At 35.8% G+C, this 21,578-nt stretch overlaps 2 protein-coding genes and 1 long non-coding RNA gene across 5 annotated transcripts; 1 reads left to right on the top strand and 2 right to left on the bottom strand.

Annotated features, from left to right (window-relative positions):
* Nucleotides 1-4,235: 4,235 nt before the first annotated feature.
* Nucleotides 4,236-4,981, bottom strand: LOC133848713 (translation initiation factor IF-2). Its single transcript, XM_062284370.1, has 2 exons — nucleotides 4,886-4,981; nucleotides 4,236-4,811 (listed from the first exon to the last, which is right to left on the bottom strand). Exons 1-2 carry the CDS (start codon nucleotides 4,935-4,937, stop codon nucleotides 4,294-4,296), a joined length of 570 nt encoding a protein of 189 aa, XP_062140354.1. The 5' UTR covers nucleotides 4,938-4,981; the 3' UTR covers nucleotides 4,236-4,293.
* Nucleotides 4,982-7,939: 2,958 nt separating this feature from the next.
* On the bottom strand, nucleotides 7,940-10,122 carry LOC133849065 (uncharacterized). Of its 3 annotated transcripts, XM_062284915.1 has the most exons (4): nucleotides 9,326-10,122; nucleotides 8,718-9,221; nucleotides 8,652-8,684; nucleotides 7,940-8,537 (listed from the first exon to the last, which is right to left on the bottom strand). In XM_062284915.1, exons 1-4 carry the CDS (start codon nucleotides 9,429-9,431, stop codon nucleotides 8,020-8,022), a joined length of 1,161 nt encoding a protein of 386 aa, XP_062140899.1. In that variant the 5' UTR covers nucleotides 9,432-10,122; the 3' UTR covers nucleotides 7,940-8,019. The 3 variants fall into 3 exon arrangements, with proteins under 3 accessions (XP_062140899.1, XP_062140898.1, XP_062140897.1); XM_062284914.1 differs by having other exon boundaries at nucleotides 7,940-8,684; nucleotides 9,326-10,121; XM_062284913.1 differs by having other exon boundaries at nucleotides 7,941-9,221; nucleotides 9,326-10,120.
* A 3,380-nt stretch (nucleotides 10,123-13,502) lies between these two features.
* LOC133848453 (uncharacterized) lies at nucleotides 13,503-13,997 on the top strand. Its single transcript, XR_009895267.1, has 2 exons — nucleotides 13,503-13,682; nucleotides 13,764-13,997. It is a non-coding gene; the product is annotated as an uncharacterized LOC133848453 (long non-coding RNA).
* The last annotated feature ends 7,581 nt before the right edge of the window (nucleotides 13,998-21,578 follow it).

Below are 21,578 nucleotides of genomic sequence, written 5' to 3'. Positions count from 1 at the left end.
TATAAATAAAAATAATTTAAAATGAAATTATAATACTTATAAATCAACAGAATAAATGGAATTTCCATATTGTATTGTATAAATAGAAATAATATAACAAGAAGTCATAATATAAAGAATCCTTATAAATAGACTAATTGGAATTTCCATTTAAAATCGTTGAATAGTTGAGTTTGGTTCAAGTTCTCTAAATTACATAATATCATAAGAAAAATATACTCGTTTATAATAAGACATCAAGAAATTAAATGTTGCTACAACATTCTCAGTACTCGCAAAATATGTGATCTATAAATTTAATGGAATTCTACCAACTTGATATGTTTGCAGGGCATTGTTCAGTCGTTCATTCATAGCAATACTTTCTTATTTATACTATTTCAGCTCATAGGCTGGATCTGTTGTCCATTTGGTTGTCTCCCTTCCCCCCAATTTCGTTAGCACGGTGTCTGGGGTCTTGAAGTTTTCGCAAAAGTTTCTTGTAACAGTTGACTAGAATGACATCGTACTCATCGTTGACTCTCCTGCTCCCTTTTTTTTCTTCAGCCTTCGCATTCAGTTGATATCACAATTGGAAAATAATCATAGTTTGGCGAAGCAAAAACAACAACAACAACAACAACAACGACGACGAAAAAGAATTCTGATTATGCTGGGGACTGCAAACAGCCGCTTGGGGCCAATGGACGAAGCACTTGCAGCTCTAATCTACTAACAATGTGAGAAATAAGCTAATAGAACTTGTCTATGCAGCATCCCCCCTTTGTATAAATCACCCTGCAACTGCTCTTTAATTGCTAGCAATAAAATCCAATAATGCTGCTTATTGATTTTGCTGTTTGCAATCGTTTCGAAAGCTGTCCATCAAATTAAACAGCTTCGCTAAAAGTTTTTTTTATATCCCTCTCAAAGTAGAATAATGTAATATAATAAGAATTTGTTCAAAATCTTACACATCTCATAAACCAAAAATACCATAATGCAATTTAAGAAAATTAAATTTTAAAAGCGCCGCAAAAGCTCTTCATATAATTTGGTCACAAAAGTTGACAAAAGTTATTTTAAATATGTACAAAAAATACGGTCACTCACCAAAAAGCATTTCCGTTGGCAAGAGCAGCGTCCATTACGCTTGATGAATGAATAACACAGGCATCGGCAACTGACACTCATTTACACACACACAAACACTTTCACTATGCACTCAAATATTTGCTTCACCAAAAATAAATGAAAAAAAAAGAAACCCAAAAAACAACACTTGCACTCTTTTATTTGCACTGCTACACACACATTTGCGTGTGCTAGAAGGAATCGGCTGCAGCTTGAAGAAAAAAAAACACAAAAACAAAAGCATTGGCACTTCTTTCCTTCTTTTATTTGATTTACTTTGCAAATACACGCTCGGACATATGTATGCGTGCGCTAGAAGGAATCGACTGCAGCTTGAAACAAAAAAAACACACACACATTTGCACTTCTTTCTTTTCATTTGCTTTGCTTCACACACACGCGCACACAGATGCGTGTGCTAGACGAAATTAGCTGCAGCCCCAAGCAGCATCGCGGGGGGTAGCGGGGAGAGGGCTTGACTGAAAATTTTCAGCGAAGAACAGGCGGCGTCACTTTTCACCTTAACCTCACTTTTGCACTTTGCACACGCGAAAAAATTAAAAAAAATGCTTAATAACATTAAAAACACAACACTTTACTATTTGCTGCTATTTACGCATTTGCATATTAGCAGCACATACTAATTAAACTAAATAAAGCACTTTTAAATATTTTTTCACTCACACACACACACACACTTAAAGCAGTTGCCAATTGGCAATTACTGCATTTGCACTGCGCACAAAAATATTAAACAAAAAACAACGCAATTTACGAACCGAATGCCAATTTTGCACAATTAGCATTATTAACTTTTAATATTAACTATTAATAAATCAAACCGATCACGCGAATTAATTTAATGCACAGTTTAACCATCCGATATCTGAGCTGTGCTCTCGCCACGCACTAACTGGTCAGCCTATGAATTTGAGAGCTTGTCCTTTGCTCATCGAGTCTCGCTCTCTCTCGTTTTGCATATTGCCGATCCCCACCGCACTTCCCCCGCATTCAACTAGTGGTACATTTGGTACATTTGTTACCAAAGTGGTACATTTTTCGTTTTTCGGTACATTCTAGCAATGCTTCTAATTTGGGTACATTTGGTACATTTGTATTAAATGTGGTACAATTTGCAAGTAGCAGAGAGGCTTTGAGCAATGCAATATCGTTTGACTAGTGTGAAGAGTTGAGAAGATGTAGGTTTGCTTTTCTGTCAGCCGTCGCCAATCTGTCTGTTGCTATGTGCGACGACTTCGTTGGTGGCGATCGGCTTTTGAGTACAACTTCGGGTGGCTATTTTGTACGTCGTAAATTTAAGCGGACTTCGGAGCAAGGAATTTTGTGAGTTGTATGGGTGTTATTGGTCGTGGCGGGGGCCGGGAGGATCAGCAGAGAAGGATGCGAAAAGAGAACACAAATTGTACAGTCCTGAATTTTAGCAGTTTGTGCAACGCGTCAATGGAAAACGGTCGGAAATCGTGGAAGCTGCGCATATTAAATATTAATTCGTGATCGGTTAATTAAATTGTGTTTTAAATGTGCTGTGTTTAGTGCAAAATGTATTTTTTAATCAATATTCTTTTTTTTGGTAATTAAAGTTTCGAATTGAGCCGCATTTGTGTTTTGCAATGTTGAAGTTGCATGCAGTTAAATGCAAGCAAGTGAAAATGCAGGAAAAGCTGCTTATATTATTAAATAATATGCGCCGAATCTTTAATTACCTAATTAGTTGCAAAATAATGCATTTTATAATAGTTCAAGTGCATTTATTTAAATTTTTTTCGAGTGCAATTTGCGAAGGTGAGGTTAAGGTGAAAAGTGACGCCGCGTCGTCTATGCTGAAAAAAGTCCACCTCTATCCCCACTTCCCCTCTCGCTTTTAAATGGAGCAACAGCTCGCGCGTGTGGATGTGTGAAGCGAAGCAAATGAAAAGAAAGAAGTGCAAGTGTGTGTGTTTTTTTTTCAAGCTGCAGCCGATTCCTTCTAGCAAATGCCTACGTGTGTGCGTGTGAAGCAAATCAAATAAAAGGAAAGAAAGTGCAAATGTGTGTGTGTTTTTTCTTTTAAGTTGAAGTCAATTCCTTGTAACGCACGCATATGTATGGGTGAGTGAAGTAAAGCAAATAAATGAAAGGAAATAAGTGTGTGTGTTTTTTGTTGTTTTTTTTTTTCAAGCTGCTGTATTTGAAAAGTAAAGTAAATGAAATAAATAAAGCGTATAAGTGTTTTTTTTGCATTTTTTTGTGTTTTTGCAAAAGCAAATGTGTTTGAGTAAATAAAATAAATAATTTGCTGCAATTGGCATACGGTAAGTGACCAGAATTTATTAATTAAAATTGTCAGCGTCAAAGTGAACCAATATGTAAAAAATTAAATGAGCTTTCGATAGTCAAAGCTGTCTCTGTGAATTGTCACCGAATTTACTCAAAGCTCTAGCTTGAGCTGCTCCTCCATGGAAACATATGTGTTTGCATATGTGTGAATGAAATGGCATCTAGACTGGTATTTGCATACAGCGACAGACAGTCTGAGCTGCTCTTACAAACGAGATCGACTTAAGGTGCATTCGCTGCAGCTTCTTATTAGATGAGGTATTGGCTTGTTTTTTTGCAATTCTTATTTCATTTTCGGTTGTCTATCCTAACGACAGGATAAACCACTTTGTGGCATACTGATATATGCAGAGTGAGTGGGAGTGAAGCGGAGTCTCTTACTTTATGCAAATAATGGGCACAATGTGTCATTGCCGACGCTGACAACTTTGATGAAGCGTCGCTGTGGCGATGCGATGCGAATGATTCTGAACCCAAAAAGCTGCGGCTGCAAACGCCACCTGTCGGCGAGTGGCGGCGGTAGTGTGTGGGGGGGGGGGAGGTTTGATGGATCTAGGACAATGTTGATGTTGCTGAAGCGCGATGCTGACATAAAATGTACATATAAAATATTGGCTGTGTGTGTGTGTGTGTGTGTGAGTGAGAAACGAAACGAAATGAAACGAAAGCTGGGAATTCAATTTATATGCAAATGATATGCAGGCGTCAAGACAAATATCACATAATATGCCAGCCACTTTTGTGGGCATGGCTTCAGCTATGCGTAAGTATTTTCATAATATATATCGTATATATATGTATATGTATTTTTTTTTATTAAAAATGGTAATTATGCACAACATGTTATGTGAAATAACGAATGCCATCCTCGTAATCCTCACGCACATCGTACGCGGTGGGCACACTGTTCCCATAGCTCTTGCTCTTTTTGCATCCGCAATTCTCTTGCTTCGTCACCGCCACCTGTTCCTCCTGCTCCTCCTCATCCTCCTGCTGTTCCGCTGACTGATACGATTTCTCCTCGTATCCTGTGCTCTCTGTGGTCGCTTCATAGCAATCGGTTGTGGTTCGAGTCTTTTGCTTCTTTCCTATCTTGTTCTTCTTCTTCAGCAGTTTACCTTCGATCTCATCGTCGAGCTTTTCCTTTTTGCTCTCAAAGAATTCGAGCTCTTTGAGCTTTTTATCTTCAAACCATTGCTTGAGCTTTTCCCATTCTTCCACCTTCTTCTCCTCTTTGTCTGCAAACCAATTGAGAAAATCGAGTTTTTTCAGTTGCTCTTTCTGCTTCTTCTCATCGAGTTTCTCCACCAAATCCTCCAGCTTGGGCAGCTTAAAGAGCCAAGCTGAACTTAGCTCAAATGCTAAAAGAAAGAAAGGGAAATTCAATATGTGCTTTACAGCGATGATGTTGTTGTTGTTGCATTTGTTGCATTACCCAGACTGGCGAGCAGAAGGATTGCCAATTGTTGCCTCATTGTTGCATGCATTGTTGCTCGATGCGTTGCTGCGCTTGTTGTGTATTTTGCTGCAGTCCCGTTAGCGTCTTTTAAGCAGCTCTTCCATCACATTCTGGCCCACATGGAGCACGTGCTGCCTCTGAGATGATAAGCACGTGTGCATTATTTGAATGCGCTCTGCGCCCAATCTGCACTTATTCGGCAGGTGCAAGCACTTCGATAGCCAAGACCCAAACCCCAACCCTCTCCCCTCCTCCCGCTCTCCACCTCTTCTCTTAAGCCGCACAGTTCAATGCACCCTCTTGGTCAGCTGTCACTTTGATTAGTCGATGAGTTAAATATGGCTCACACTCTCAGTGCTTTTAATACCCGTTAACATTAGTGTTGAAGGGTATTATCACTATGTGATTAATAGGTAATCTTCTTTAGTAGAGTTTTGTGGAGTTGTGTAAAGTTATGTTGAGTTGCGTAGAGATGTGTAGAGTTGTGTAGAGTAGTAGAGAGTAGTGTAGAGTTGGGTAGAGTAGTGTATAGGTGTGTAGAGTTGTGTAGAGCTGTGTAGAGTAGAGTAGAGTTATGTAAAGTTTTGTGTAGAGTAGTATATAGAGTTATGTAGAGTAGAGTTGAGATGTGTAGAGTTGTGTAGAGTAGAGTAGAATTGTGTAGAGTAGTGTAGAGTTATGTAGAGTAGATTAGAGTTGTGTAAAGTTATGTAGAATAGTATATAGAGTTGTGTAGAGTAGAGTTGAGATGTGAAAAGTTGTGTAGAGTAGAATAGAATTGTGTAGAGTAGTGTAGAGTTATGTAGAGTAGATTAGAGTTGTGTAAAGTTATGTAGAGTAGTATATAGAGTTGTGTAGAGTAGAGTTGAGATGTGTAGAGTTGTGTAGAGTTTTGTAAAGTTGTGTAGAATTGTGTAGAGTAGTAGAGAGTAGTGCAGAGTTATGTAGAGTTGCGTAGAGATGTGTAGAGTTGTGTAGACTAGTAGAGAGTAGTGTAGAGTTGAGTAGAGTAGTGTAGAGGTGTGTAGAGTTGTGTAGAGTAGATTAGAGAAACAATTTTTTAGAGCATATTATATTATTATTATAATCTTGTAATCTTTACAAATATGTACCGGGTATCGCTTAGCCGAGCATTCCCCACTGCAGCTTGCCTATTTGCTTTCTTTGGGTAGCAATAATTTCTGCCCAACTGGGCCAAAAAAGTTTCGACTGGGGTCAACTTTAATTGAATGCGTTTTCGCAGGACTTTCGACACTAGCCGCCGTGTCCTGGACTCTGGGACGCTCTGACAGCGGCGCTAATTGACTTGGCTGCTGGCCATTATCAGGGAGATGCTGTTGCAAGAGGGGTAAAACTGTATGTGTGTGTGTAGTTGGGTGTGTGTGTGTTGATGTGTTGAAAGTGGAAGTTAAATTGTATTTGTTTAGTGCGCCTGGGCAGCAAAGGAAGAGATGAGGAGGAGGAGGAGGAGGCCAGGCAAAGGCTGTCGAGAGTGAAACGTGCGCCGGCTGCTGCCTCCTCCTCACCACTCCCTCCCCTCTTTTCCCCTTCTGTCCCATCTAATGGCTGCTCCTCGAACTTCAAGCAAATATATGCGAGTTGTATGTGCCACATGCGCTTGCCTCACGTGCTGCATGTTGTGTGTATGCGTGTCTGTGTGTGTGTGTGTGTGTATATTTGTGCTGAGCAAACAATTTGCTAAATTAATTGCACACCAACTGTTATTTACCAGTTGTTGCTGTTGTTGTTGTTGTTTTTGCCTAAACATCTCAATGCATATTGAAAGTGTGCAATTAATAGAAGCAAACTGCAGCAAATTTCCCCATACAAATATATTTAGCAATCAAACGATATTGTGTTTGGTCAAAAGAAAGAACGTTTCACTTTTAAAAACAAAAGATATATGATTTCCCATAATTTCGTAATTTTTCTTTCTTTAAAGTTTCGATACACTTCCACGTTCTATGTTCTGTGTTCTATGTTTTACATTCTATGTTCTACGTTCTATGTTCTATGTTCTGTGTTTAATGTTTTACACTCTATGTTCTATGTTCTATGTTCTATGTTCTATGTTCTATGTTCTATGTTCTATGTTCTATGTTCTATGTTCTATGTTCTATGTTCTATGTTCTATGTTCTATGTTCTATGTTCTATGTTCTATGTTCTATGTTCTATGTTCTATGTTCTCCATATTCTATATTCTTACTTATATTTCAGTCTTTCAGTTTCTAAAGTTCAGTTTCAGTTTCTCTATTCTATATTCTATATTCTATATTCTATATTCTATATTCTATATTCTATATTCTATATTCTATATTCTATATTCTATATTCTATATTCTATATTCTATATTCTATATTCTATATTCTATATTCTATATTCTATATTCTATGTTCTATGTTCTATATTCTATATTCTATATTCTATATTCTATATTCTATGTTCTATATTCTATATTCTATATTCTATATTCTATATTCTATGTTCTATATTCTATATTCTATATTCTATATTCTATATTCTATATTCTATATTCTATATTCTATATTCTATATTCTATATTCTATATTCTATATTCTATATTCTATATTCTATATTCTATATTCTATATTCCATATTCCATATTCCATATTCCATATTCCATATTCCATATTCCATATTCCATATTCTATATTCCATATTCCATATTCCATATTCTATATTCTTACTTATATTTCAGTCTTTCAGTTTCTAAATCTCTCTTTATTTATTTTCTTTTTAATCTCTTATTCAATTCAGAATTTCATATCTTAAAACTCGACACTTTATTAGTTTCTTTAACACTGTTTTTGTTGCCCAGGTGAACAACAATTTCTTTGCTGATATTTCATATCTTTTCCGCTGTGTCTTTAAGCTTGTTAATGAATTGTTCAGCTTGTTGTGACGCTTATCAAAAATTACGTTAATTCAGCACAAAACTGAAAATGCTGCGTCGTGATAAAATACACGAGTTTCTTTTTTGTTTTATTTATTTATTTAAAAAGTATAAAATATGTTTATATATAAGTATGTATGTCTGTCTTTTTGTTTATTAATTAATGAGTTTGTTTTCTGTTGGTTCTCACTGAGATTATGGAGCAATGCGCTGATTGTTAATGTTGCCCAGATCAAGTGGCAACTCTGGCAGCGGCTCCAACAACACTAAATCATCAGCCGAAATGCTCACATCCTCATTACCATTATTATTACTATTATCATTGTTGTTGTCATCTTCATTGCTGTTGTCATCGGGCAATGGAGTTGTTGATGTTGTGGTTGTCGTTGAAGTCGACGTTGTTGTTGTTGTGCTGCGTCGGCGATATTTGCGTCCCTTTCGTCCTTTGCGTCCTTTGCGCTCCTTGCGATATTTGCGATACTGTTTGGCAATGTCCTGGCCGTAAACTGTGGGATAAGGTGCCAATGGATAAGGATCCAGAGTTGTCGTTGTTGTTGTGGACGTTGTTGAGCTGCTGCTTGGCGTTGTTGTGGACGTTGTGGACGTTGTGGAACTTGTGGATGTCGACTCGGTGGAACTTGCAACTGTTGTGGACTCTGTGGCATTTGTGGCTGCTGTGGATGTTGAAGTGGACTGTGTGGATGTTGTTGCTGCTGTGGATGTTGTTGGTGTCGTTGTTGCTTCTGTTGTTGCGGATGTCGTGCTGGAAGCTGTGGATGCTGTTGCTGGCGTAGATGTTGATGTGGACTCTGTGGATGTTGTGGAACTAGTGGATGTTGATGTGGACTCTGTGGATGTTGCGGCTGCTGTGGATGTTGATTCTGTGGATGTTGAAGTTGCTGTGGACTGTGTGGATGTTGTTGGTGATGTGGATGTTGATGTGGATTCTGTGGATGTTGTTGCTGCTGTAGATGTTGTTGAAGTGTCTGTGCTTGCTGCTGTTGTTGTTGAAGCTGCTGTGGATTCTGTTGTGGATGTTGTTGCTGCTGTGGATGTTGTTGAGGTATCTGTTGTAGCTGCTGTGGAGGAAGATGTTACTGTTGCTGACTCTGTTGTTGTTGCTGCTGCTGTTGTGGTTGATGTTGCTGCTGTTGTGGTTGCCACCGTTGTACTCGATGCTGCTGCTGTTGTTGTCGCTTCTGTTGTACTCGATGTCGATGCTGTTGTCGCTGTATCATCATCCGAAGCAGCAGCGGCAATAATCTCACTGATGTTGATGGTTATCGTTTCATTGAGTCGCGTCTCATTTGCCAGCTGCAACGTGTTATTCGAGCTGACAATTGTTGCAACAAACGTGGAGTTCTGCTGGGCCGCCGTTAACTGCAGGCAACAGCAGGCTGCAAATGTTTGTCAAAATGGGTTAGTTTTAGGCAAAACTGAAACTGAAAATCAATTACGAGTAGGCCACAGCCACAGGTCGACCACATGGCACACTAATTACCTAATGTTGTCACCACAACGAGAGCAATTAATTGCCGACGTGCTGGCAATATTGGTCGCATCATCATCATCGACATCGACATCGACATTCTAGTCATTCTAGTCATTCCTTAATTAGTCTCTCGATGTTGGAAGTTGCTGCGATGCTGCACTATAAATTTGGCTAATTGAACTGATTTGCGTTGTGCTCATCTGATGGATTTTTATATTGATGTGGAACGCACACGTCGCACACGGAAACGTGTGGAATGTACGTGAGCTCCACAATTTACTTATCATGCCCAGATCACAATCTTACAACACGCACAAAGCGATGCAATTGCTGTCGATGTCTTGTTGTTGTTGTCGATGTCTTTTTGCCGGTAGCATTTTCGATACCGGAAAGACACGATAGCTGAACCACGTGTTGAACGGAAGCCAACGCTTCCATTTTTGCTTCCATTTTCTTGTCGTTTGGGTGAGGCACGTAAACTTGCAACAACAACATCAACAACAACAACAACAAGCAACCGATGCCACCAAGATGCGTTTGCCATTTTGTCAGCATGTCGCACTTGCAGTGATTGAGCACCCATCAAAAGTGGAAGGTGGTGAAAAAACATAATCGAGGGAATAAATCTTGCAGAGTTTTTAATTAAAAACTTCTTCAGCATCGAACAGATAAATTAGCTGCTCTTAAAAAACATTGATTCGATTTGCAATTAGCTATTTTTAGTTCATTTATTATTTGTATTTAGTTTTATTGAACAGCCGCTAGATAATTCGCTTAGTGTTTTCTTCCTAGCTCACGTTCTATAGTAATAATTGTGAAACGTATTTGCTTACTAAGCCAGCGATTAGTTTGACTCTACAATGTAACAATTACGGAATGTCGCACAACAATTGAATACCCTGTAATGTGTAGTAATAAGGTTGCTACCTAAAAATTACTCGAGAAATAATTAAACGGCAAAAATGGGGTCTTAATTGTTTTCGTTGACAATTTGGTTGTTTTATGTTTTTGGTATGATTAGAATGTAGTATATATATACTACTTATATCTTATTTTATATATTATCATTATCATTATCATTATCATTATCATTATCATTATCATTATCATTATCATTATCATTATCATTATCATTATCATTATCATTATCATTATCATTATCATTATCATTATCATTATCATTATCATTATCATTATCATTATCATTATCATTATCATTATCATTATCATTATCATTATCATTATCATTATCATTATCATTATCATTATCATTATCATTATCATTATCATTATCATTATCATTATCATTATCATTAGCATTAGCATTAGCATTAGCATTGACATTATTATTCATATTACTATTTTTTTTTGTTATTATTATTAATATTTATAATAGGGTATCACACAGTCTGCACCTAGAAAACTTGTCACTGTTTTGTCGTGGTGCAGAATGTTAAAAATTTAATTATTTACAGTAAACGTGACCAAATATAAATGCGCCCTAAACATATGTCATTAAAACAGAACAAAACAAAAATCTGTAACAAAATGAAATTAAATAAACAAGTAAGCAAAAGCATTCACAACAGGGTGCTAAAACATTATCTGTCTGTAGACTGTGGCTAATTATGAAACGCAATTATGTTATGCGCCTATGCAACGTGCATGTTGAGTATTAGACACCAACTAATTAATGAGATGAGAGTTGAAAAAGCTTAGAGAAAGAGAGAGTCGGAGAACAGGGAAGGAATAACAGTCTATTTATCTTGAAGCACGCTTTAAAGTTTTGTGAAAAAAACGTGTTTTAGAATAGATCAAAGTTTCGAACGATATTCGGGTATAAAAGACAGCGAATTGCCGATAAAAACTATCAGATGAAATACATTGAGTCTACCTAAACAAACAACGAAAAAACACTCCAAACATGTTCAAGAAAATCATCCTCGTCGCTCTCGTCCTGTGTGGTAAGTAAAATAGTTTTTAAATCCTCGATCAATACTTTTTGAACTTGTAACGAAATTTATTTCTAGTCTATTCCCTGGTTGCCATCTCAGCGCGTCCTCAGCTCGGTAAAGTGACCGATTTGGCTGGCAATATTGTTCCCGATGCTGCATCTAATGCGGGATCTGGAGCAGTGTCTGGTTTATTAGGTACAGTCAGTGGTCTGCCAGTTGTTGGAGGACTTGTTGGAGGACTGCCAGGACTTCTGGGAGGACTACCAATAGTTGGCTAAGAATTCCACAAAACCAAAAAAAAAAACAACAAATGTAAAGCAAAATATCCAAACCGTCTGTAACTATTGTGCAAAACTTGTTAACTATAAATATCCAAAAATTTTGAAAAAATAAATAAAAATGATTTGCAAACATAAAATGAAAATTGAATTTATTGTATCGTCAAATTTCTATATTTTAATAAAAGTAACAACAAAATAATTGAAGTATATACAAAATATTTACAGTGGCAAATAAATCCAAAAACACTTTGAATTCTATTGCTTATGAGCAATTGCTTTCCTCACAAAACTAATGGTGTTATACAACACTGAAGCCTCATTAAATTCAATTGTATGATTAACTAATGAATGATACAACAGTTGCAAAAGCTTCGTGAGAGAGTGGGAAAGGGAGAGCAGTCTATTAAGCTTGAAGCACGCTTTAAATTTTTGTTGTTGAAAGTACGTGCTTTAGAACAGATCAAAGTTGCGAACTATATTTGGGTATAAAAGTCAGCGTGTTGACGATAGAAACAAACAGTCGAAATACTTTGAGTCTACGTAAACAAACAACGTGAAAAACACGGCAAAAATGTTCAAGAAGATCATCCTCGTCGCTCTCGTCCTGTGCGGTAGGTTAAAACGATTTTAATTGCTCGATCGATGTATTTTTAAAATCAAGTTTTTTCTAGTCTACTGCTTGGCTGCCATCTCAGCGCGTCCTAATGTGGCCAAACTTCCTATTGACGTTGTTTCTGGTGCTATAGGTGAAGTGGCAAAGACAGGATCGGCAACTGTTTTGACTAGTGGTCTTAGAGGTATTCCAGTAGCTAGTTCACTTTTGTCTGATGGAGGTGTACCAGCACTTAGTGGTTTGCCTGCAGTTGGTTAAATTTAAATAGAAATGCAAAGCAATATATTCAAGCCATCTATAAATGAGTCTTCAACTAATGTTCACTTTCAAAACTTGTTAACTTAAAATTATGAAAAAATAAATAAAATCGATTTCCAAACTTCAAATGAATATTGAATTTACACTTGTTTTGTTTTGTATTAGATACATAGCTTGGAAGAAATATCGGAAAAATATTTTAACTATGTATAGTGATGAAAACATATACTAAATATATACTAAATGAAAATATCAATAAATATTTACAGTGGGAAACAACATTCAAAACAACAGTTTAAATTCAATTCTCGACGGTGTTCTTATGTTATGTTATACTACAATGAAGTGTCTTTAAATTCTATATTGTTATATTATACAACACTGCAGCTTTCTAAAATTCTATTGCGAGTCAGCTTTAGTTTGTTAACTAACAGCACTGGAGCATCATTAAATTATATTTCTAATCAGCATTAGCTTATTAAATTACGGTGTTCTTCAACGCTGAAGCGTCATTGAATTCTAGTGCATACTACGAATGGTGTTATACAACACTGGATCGTAATTAAAATGTATTGCTTCTCAGCATTTACATTTACCACAAAACCAATTGTGTTACACAGCACTGGAGCTTCTTTAAATTCTATTGCTAATCAGTATAAATAATTGACTAATGGTGTTATACAACACTGGAGCGTCGATCCATTCACTTCTTTCACAAATCTAATGGTGAAGCATCTTTAAATTTTATTGCTAATCTGCATTGACTTGCCGAACTAACTTATCGGGTTATTCAACACTGGAGAGTCTTTAAATTCTGATGAGAAAACGGTATTTACTTTCCTCACAAACCTAATGGTGTTATACAACAGTAAGCTTCTTTAGATTCTATTGCTACTCAGCATTAGATTGTTCACTAAAATTAACTAATGGTGTTATACAACACTGTAGCGTTTTGAAATTCTATTGCTAATCATTATTTGCTTTCCTTTCAAACCTAATGGGGTTATACAACACTGTAGTGTCTTTAAATTATAATTCCATTCACCGTTAGTTATTTAACTAATAGTGTTATACAACACTATAGCTTCTAATCGCCATCCTACGTGAGTCGGCAGTCTCGCAACGAGCACGTAGACATCCCTTTGCCAATACTATTTATGGCCAGTGACATTGCGAAAATACTTTAGTTACTTACACAAGTTTATGGCCAGCAAACAGAATGCCTATCAAATGCACATTTTTGCTAATTCTACTCGGATGTAAGCAGCAAATTATTTTGCAAATAAAATTTGTGTTGAATTGCGACTTATTTAAGTCTTTATTGGTCTTTTTATGGATAGTGTTGGTTATGTGGAGCATGGCTCAAACAACAACAAGTGAAGCAACGACAACTGCGCCAATTACACGAACTGGATTGATCAGAGAATTTGTGCGTCAAGTGAATGCGTTAATAGCCCAGTTGGCAAAAGATGTGCAACAGTTGACAGCAGCGGACAACAGTAATATAAATGTAATCGCTTAAACAAAACATGTGAGAATTTAAATAAAGAAATTTCGCTTAATATTCCCTTTAATGTTGAGGCATAATCATTATTTATGCTGTCTGCCGAACGATGAAGAACTTTTCAAGTCCAAACTACGGTTATGATTAATGTTCGTTTGTCGGAGGCTCAAAGGTCAAAGCATTATTTAGATGGCGACAAAATAACAATTTCTGCAGGTGGCAGAGAGCAGAGGGCGCAACCTTTTGCCTGCCGTTCATTTTCCGAAAAGCAAATCCCAAATGTAAAAAGTCTAAAAGTGAATACACATGTTAACAAGGGCACAGGAGCTTAGGGCGTTCGCAAAGGGGGCAAAGGGGGGCAAAGGACTCACTGACTGACTGTTAAGCGAAATGAAAGTGCCAAAAATTATACCTAAAAGCAAAACGCTGGCAGCAAACGACAACACAAAAACAATGCAAAGCCATGAATTGAAATTGCAACTTAGGAAAAGATTGAATTTTCAATACACTAAAATTAGATAAATACAAAATTATCAAATGTTCAGTTTGGTCGAATATATAGAATGTTGAAAATCGATTTTTAATATTATAGAGGAAGAAAGAGTTAACAGAAAAGAATAAAAAACAGCCATAAAAGATTCTAAAATATTATATTTTAAATCGAATTATATGATATAATAATATAGTATGTTTTAAATGCCATCTTAACAAAAAATATGTATTGGCATTCTTAATAAAACGTAGAACTTTACCGACAAATTTTGAATACAGATTGAACAAGTCTTAAAATCGACAATTCTGAAAGAACATATCCTTAAGGAATCTTCAGACAGCCTTAAATTCAGTTGAGTTCAGTTAACTAAAGTTCTGGATTTAAGATGTGGAAATCTCTGAATATAATTTTTCTAATTTTATAATAACTAAAGCTAAAAATATGTTTTTTTACAAGCAATATTTGTTAAACAATTATTTGTAGAATTCGAGTACAGAACTAAAAAAAAGATTAAATCTCTTAATATATGAAATAGAGTCAGAAAAATTCTTAGTAATTTTCTAAAAAAAAAAACTAAATAAGTATAATTTTTTTTGTGGAAAGAAAATGCAAATGATAATACGCTCTATCTAAGTTAGAGTATAAAACTGTGCCAAGCAAAATCTTAACGAAATTTCTCACGTTTGCCATAATTACGAGCAGAATACGTGACATGTGTTTTGACTGCGAATTTTAGCTGTGACCCGCAGCAGCAGCAACAGCAGCTTGTCGAGTAAAAACGCTCAAGCAACTGCTTGGCTAAAGAGAAGCAGAAAAAAAAGAAACCCTTAAGGAAGATTGAGAGTCGCGCTGAGTTGTAAATGGTAATACAAAAGTCGTCGTACATACCAATAAAAATCAGTGTAGGCCAAAAATATGGCTGCAAATGCCTAAAGGGAGAGACCTCGGCTCGCAATTGTAACGATTGTGCCGGAGTAATTCATAAAAATCTCTTGAGCAAATGTTTGCGACATGAATAATGCCCACAACCAGAAACCGAAACCGAAACAGAACCAGTAACCAAATCCTGCCTGGCATTGCATATCCCTTTTTTTTATACCCGCTACCCATAGGGTAGAAGGGTGTTATAACTTTGTGTCTCTATAAAATGTATTTAACATGCAGAAGGAGGCATCTCAGACCCAAAAAAGTATATATCTTCTTGATCAGACGAGACGACATAGACATATCCTTATATCAATATACATTAAATTGCCTTTTGAATATTTCTTAGTCATTTTGCGGTATATTAATGTGGTCTATTTTGTTCTCTATATATATTTTAAATGTAGAACTGCATCAATATACCAAATATGACATATCAGTATATTTTATGTATTTTTTCGGTATATTTTATACTCTATGGTATATTTTGAATGCATGAGTGCATCAATATATCAAATGTAGACTTTGGAATATTTTCAGTATTTTTGTGGTGTATTAATTTGGTATATTTTGCTCTCTATAGCATATTTAGAATGTTGTTCTGTAAATATATACCAAATATGACACTCAGTTTATTTTAGTATTTTTGCAGTATATTAATTGTTGGCATGTTTAGCGCTATGTGGTATATGTTGAATGTAGTAATTTATAAATACACCTGAAATAGCCTTGGTATATTCTTAGTATTTTTGCGGTATATTAATCTGGTATATTTTGCACTCTGTGGTATATTCTCAGTGTAGTTATATATATAATATTTTAGTATTTTGTGGTAAATTAATTAGGTATATTTTAAAATAAATATCGCAATATTATGCTTTCATTAAAAATGAGTAGCGGGTATCTCACAGTCGAGCACACTCGTAGCCTTCTTCCTTTTTGTTTTTACTGTATATAGTGTCTCGGATGCTTTCATAATTTATAATGCTTTAAAGCTGAACCACAAAAAGCGTTTTTGTGCATCTCAAAAAGAAGAAGAAGTCGCTGGAATCCCAGAGCGTTGCGTGATTGAATTGTTGCCTGATTGACAGTTGACAGTTGAAATTGATTTGGCTGGCAACGTGCGGTGTGATGTTGATATTGGCGGTGGTTGGTGGTTGCTTAGCTGCTTGCCTGCTTGCTTGCTTGGTTGATACAATTCCAAGCTGGGCCACGTTTATTAATCCCCAGAGTGCAGGCGTGCATAAGTATCGGGCAAATGGATTAGACATTTTTATGTGTGATAGACAGAGAGAAAGAGAGAGAGAGAGAGTGGAAGAGAGAGAGAGAGAGCGAGAGCAAAAGCAACAGCAAAAGCATTTTCAATGCAGCTATACAAATATCCAACTATTTAATTAAGCTTTCCATTCACCTCTCTCTGTCGACTCTGTCGACTGCTGACTCCTGGCATATGTCACCACTACACAACCCTTACCCTTTCTCCCTTCAGCGTCTCTCTTTCGCTTTTTGCTCTTTGGCCTAGTGATTGTCCGATTTGTGTGACAGTTAATGAACGTCTGGCACTCTTTGTTGTGCGCTAATCAAAAGGATCAAATATGCGGGGGCGGGAGGCGTGTGGAATAGTTTGTCATGTGATGTCCTTTAAAATTGTTGCTCCCCACATGTGAAGGGTGTGATGCAGTGCTGCACTGAATGATGGATGAGTTGACATAATTAAAAGAATTATACGAAATCTTTAATCTGATAAAGGAGATTGAGCAATTCTAGTTGAACAATCGATCAACTTTAATAAGAGAACTCTGAGTCGATGCATTTTGGACGAACTCAAGCGAATGATTTGCTCTGCAAAAATATGCACAAACATTTTGTCTTGGAAGCATTTGTGAAAGCAAATGCACTTGAATGTGTTTTGATACTCGCTACATTTAGGGTAGAAGGGTATTATAACTTTGTGACTTCAGCAAATTTGTTGTAATTTGTATTTAGATTCTGTATGAACATTTCATATGATTTGTCATTTTTTTTTTTTAATTTTGAAGGTAATATAATATTGATATACCAGATATAGACCTTGGTATATTTTACAATTTTTTTTGTATATTAATTTGGTATATATTTTAGAATAATAATATAAATATACCAGATATAGTCTTGGGTTTATTTTGGTATTTGTCGGTATATTAATTTAGTACATTTGTTAGTATAATATCGTAATGATTTGCTTTTAGTGAAAATGACTAGTGGGTAGAATATCAATATAACAGATACAGTTTTCGGTATATTTTGGTATTTGTTGGTATTTTATTTTTGTATAGTTTTGGTGTAATATACTAGTTTGCTTTTATTGAAAATATAAAAGATCAATATTCCTGATATAGTTTTCGGTATATTTTAGTATTTTTGGTATATTAATTTGGTATATATTTTATAACAATTCGGTACTGGTTTTCTTGTACTGAAAATCGGTAGCGAGTAGAATATGGATATACCAATACAGTCTTCGGTATATTTTTTGGTATATTAATTTGGTATATTTTTTTGAGTATAACCGTATAGGTTTGATTTTATAAAAAATGGTTATCGGGTATAATATCCATATACCAAATGTGGTAGTCGGTATATTTTAGTATTTTTTTGGTTTTGAATTTGGCATATTTTGCAGAATAATACCGTGCAGGTTTGCTGTTCTTAAGAATGTGTAGCAGCTAGAATATCGATATACAATATATTGGTATTTTATAGAATATTTTGGTATATTTTGTAGAATAATATCGTCCTGTTTTGCTTTTATTTAGAATGGGTAGCGGGTATTTCATTCTCGAGCACACTCGACTGTAGGTTTCGTACTTGTTTTCTCTTGTGTGTGTGTGTGTGTGTGTGCATATGTGTGTAAATTATTTGCCAGGATATTTCGTCAGCTTTCACAAAACAGGCAGATCAATCAGAGACAGGCAAATCACTGCGAGTGTATGGATGTGTGTGACGACAAAAAGGTTAACCGGCTCCTCAATTTGCCAGCACATAATGGTTGAGCTATGAGCATAGAAATACCCCCACCCAAAAAAAAAAACAACAAGAAGAAGAGAGACCCCAATGGAGAGAGTATTGATTGCTTTGACAAATCTGAGGAGCCAGTAATTTCATTACAAAACCGTAGCACAAGATTACCACAAAAGCATTTTCCAACCAAGACTGAGAGAAAAATGAAACTGCTCAATTCCCCAATGTGAAAGTAATAGACCATGCTAACAACAACAACAACAACGACGACGGTAACAACTGGAATTCAGCCCCAAAAAACAGAACAGAACTGAAGTAGCTGCTGTTGCTGTCTGGTTTTTAAGATGCTGTGTGTATGGAAAATTAAATTCAATTGTGTGACAAGTTAATCCTATTTCTCATCTCCCAACTTTTATTTAAGCTTCATTCTTTATGCATTACATGCGAGCAAGAGACGCAACTCTCCAAGTCGTGCAGCCAGTCAATCAATCAGTCAACCAGTCAGTCAAGCAGTCAGTCAGTCAGACAGACAGACAGACAGACAGACAGATAGACAGTCATATAGTCAGGCAATGCTGCTTCTGCTGCTGGGCTGTCAGAAATGTTTGATATGTTGCTGGGCTGTCAGGCCGAGTGAAAAGTGAAAGCGTAAGCCAAAGCCGTAGCCGTAGCCGAAGGGTTGTCTTTCCTCGCTCTAGCAACACTTCATTAAATGCATAAAGCAATAAAATGTGCCCCACACAGCATGTTGCATGCATCCCACAAACCAATCAGACCCCCAACCAACCAAACTCTCCATATCTGAAAAAAAATTAAACCCACCGCGTTGTCTGACAGCTCGACATTGTCTGCTAATGGCAGACTGGATTCCACTGCTGTGTTAACTCCTCATCACTCCTTTCCATTGAAGCCTTAAAGCTGCACTCCATATGTACTATTTCACTTGGGGCAATCGATAATAATTACATTAGTTTTTCTTTTGTGTTCCTACCCCACCCAAAAAGACTATTATTTCCATTTCCAATTACGCAGCTGCGAAGCTCTATAAGTCAAGCAGCTCGACCTACCAATCGTGTCAAGGATTTATTATATTCGCATTCTCTTTGACTTAATTGATGACTGATGAAATTTACAAAAGCATCAAATGTGCCAGCAGAGTGTGAGTTAAAGTCTAAAGGCATTTGCAATTCTTTAGATAGGGTTGCTCATAGACAGCTGCAAAGCAGATTTCAGACAGTCTTAAGTTGAAGTGGAGTTCAGAACATAAGAGGAGGAAATCTCTTAATACTCGTATATAGGAAAAAGAATCTGAGAATAATTTTTAGTAATATTCCAATTTTATATTAAATATAGAGAAAAATATGATTTTAGAATCAAGATTTGTTTAATTATTATTTGTTGAGTTCGAGTACAAAATATAATTAAAAAGAACAGAAAAATATAAGAAAAATTCTTAGTAGTTTTGAACTACACAAAAATACTAAAAAATTTAAAGAAATTTAGTATTGAATACTAAATTTAATATAATAATAAAATCTGTTATATTTAACATTCTAATGCATATGTCACAGTATATACTCTATGGTATATTTTGAATGCAATAGTATATATATACCAAATATTAAATTTGCTACGATTTAGTTTTTTTAGTATCTTAATTCGGTATATTTAATAATTAACACCACACTATTATATTTTACGATCTAGAGTATATTTAGAATGATATGGTAGATCCATATACTAAATATAGTGATTGGTATATTTTAGTATTTTTTTTAGTATATTTTAATATGAATATCGGTCTTTCTCTCTCTATCTCAAGGTTGAGCATACATGACTGCAGCTTTCTTACTTATTTTACTATTATATATATAACTAAGAATGCATTAATATTTGTAGAGTTCAGACAGGCTAGAAAAATATTATTCACTCTTAATTTAATGACTAATATTTTACACAAATTCAAGATTTATCATCTCGAATATAAATAAAGTATGAAGTATTTCTCTCAGTCTATAAAGTTTTTTTCATAACTAATGTACATCAATTTTGTTCAACTCAATAAAATTTAAAGGAAAAATGACAGAGTTTAAGAGGCGCTGACAGACTTTAAGTGAAGAGATTGCGAGTGCGAGAGAAACACACTCATCAAGTTCACTTGTTGACCAAGTAGAGCAGACATTAAAGAAGTTAATGTCACGTTTTATGCTCTTCACTTTGCAGACTCTTCTCCCCCCCCTCACACTCTTTCCCTATCTCTCTCTCGTCATTCTTGCGACTTTCGAGTCAATTGAAGTTACCTTTTGTTGTTGCTCAATTACGGTCTATCCCCCAAAAATAGAAAAGAAATATATGTATATGTAATGTCAATGCTTTTGGCACGCCCTCCGATTCTCTGGTCTATATGGGTAAACAATTACAATACGAGTCAAGAGAGAGACAGAGCGACAGAGAGAGAGAGAGAGAGAGAGAGAAATCGCTTCATGCTTGTTTACTGAGCTGCTATTTTCTGTTTTTTCTTTCTATTTTTTGACCGTCTGATGTCAGTCTCTTCACTCAGCGAGTCAACTCAGCAACGTCATTGTTGTGAACCCTAATGTCCTAGAGTCCTGTCTGCAGCTGTCTGTCTGTCTGCCTCGGTGTGGGTTTATATTAGACAGTTGGTTGGTGGTGACGATAGATTTCCGGCTGCGATGCGTATTATAATAGAGTAGCCGAGCCGAGATGTATCTTTATTACGGTAATTGCTCATTGAACAGGAAATTATTGTATGCGTACGTGGCAGTGTGTGTGTGTGTGTTGTGGCGCCCCCAAAATTGATGCGAGAGTATCAACACACACAATCATCATCATCAGCTAGCCAGAAATAAACAATACACCAGCTAGGGAAGGCGTTTCAGGATGCACACGACTAATAATAATACATAATAAAAATAACAAGTAAGCTACAGTTGAGTGTGCTCGACTGTGAGATAAATATATTTAAAATATACCAAATTAATATACCGCAAACATACTAAAAATATATCATAAGTTAATGAAAGCAGAACAATGTTGTATTGAATTTAAAATATACCAAATTAATATACCACAAAAATACTAAATAAATACCAAAGGTTACCCTTTAGTATATTGATATAGTACTACATTGAAATACACCATAGAGTAAAAATACAAATATACTAAAATAAAATACCCCAAATTAATATACCACAAATATACTAAATTTATACC

The sequence above is a fragment of the Drosophila sulfurigaster genome, chromosome X, assembly GCF_023558435.1.
Source record: "Drosophila sulfurigaster albostrigata strain 15112-1811.04 chromosome X, ASM2355843v2, whole genome shotgun sequence".
Classification (NCBI taxonomy): Eukaryota; Metazoa; Arthropoda; class Insecta; order Diptera; family Drosophilidae; genus Drosophila; species Drosophila sulfurigaster.
The sequence above is the reverse complement of the archived record's forward strand: the minus strand, read 5'-3'. Positions and strand labels throughout refer to the sequence as shown.

Excerpts from the sequence above, each read along its gene's own strand:
- LOC133848713 (XM_062284370.1), bottom strand. The coding sequence starts at position 4,937 with ATGCATGCAACAATGAGGCAACAATTGGCAATCCTTCTGCTCGCCAGT. Across the intron at positions 4,812-4,885 it reads CCTTCTGCTCGCCAGTCTGG|CATTTGAGCTAAGTTCAGCT; the intron begins GTAATGCAACAA and ends TCTTTCTTTTAG.
- LOC133849065 (XM_062284913.1), bottom strand. The coding sequence starts at position 9,431 with ATGACTAGAATGACTAGAATGTCGATGTCGATGTCGATGATGATGATG. Across the intron at positions 9,222-9,325 it reads CGTTGTGGTGACAACATTAG|CCTGCTGTTGCCTGCAGTTA; the intron begins GTAATTAGTGTG and ends AAACATTTGCAG.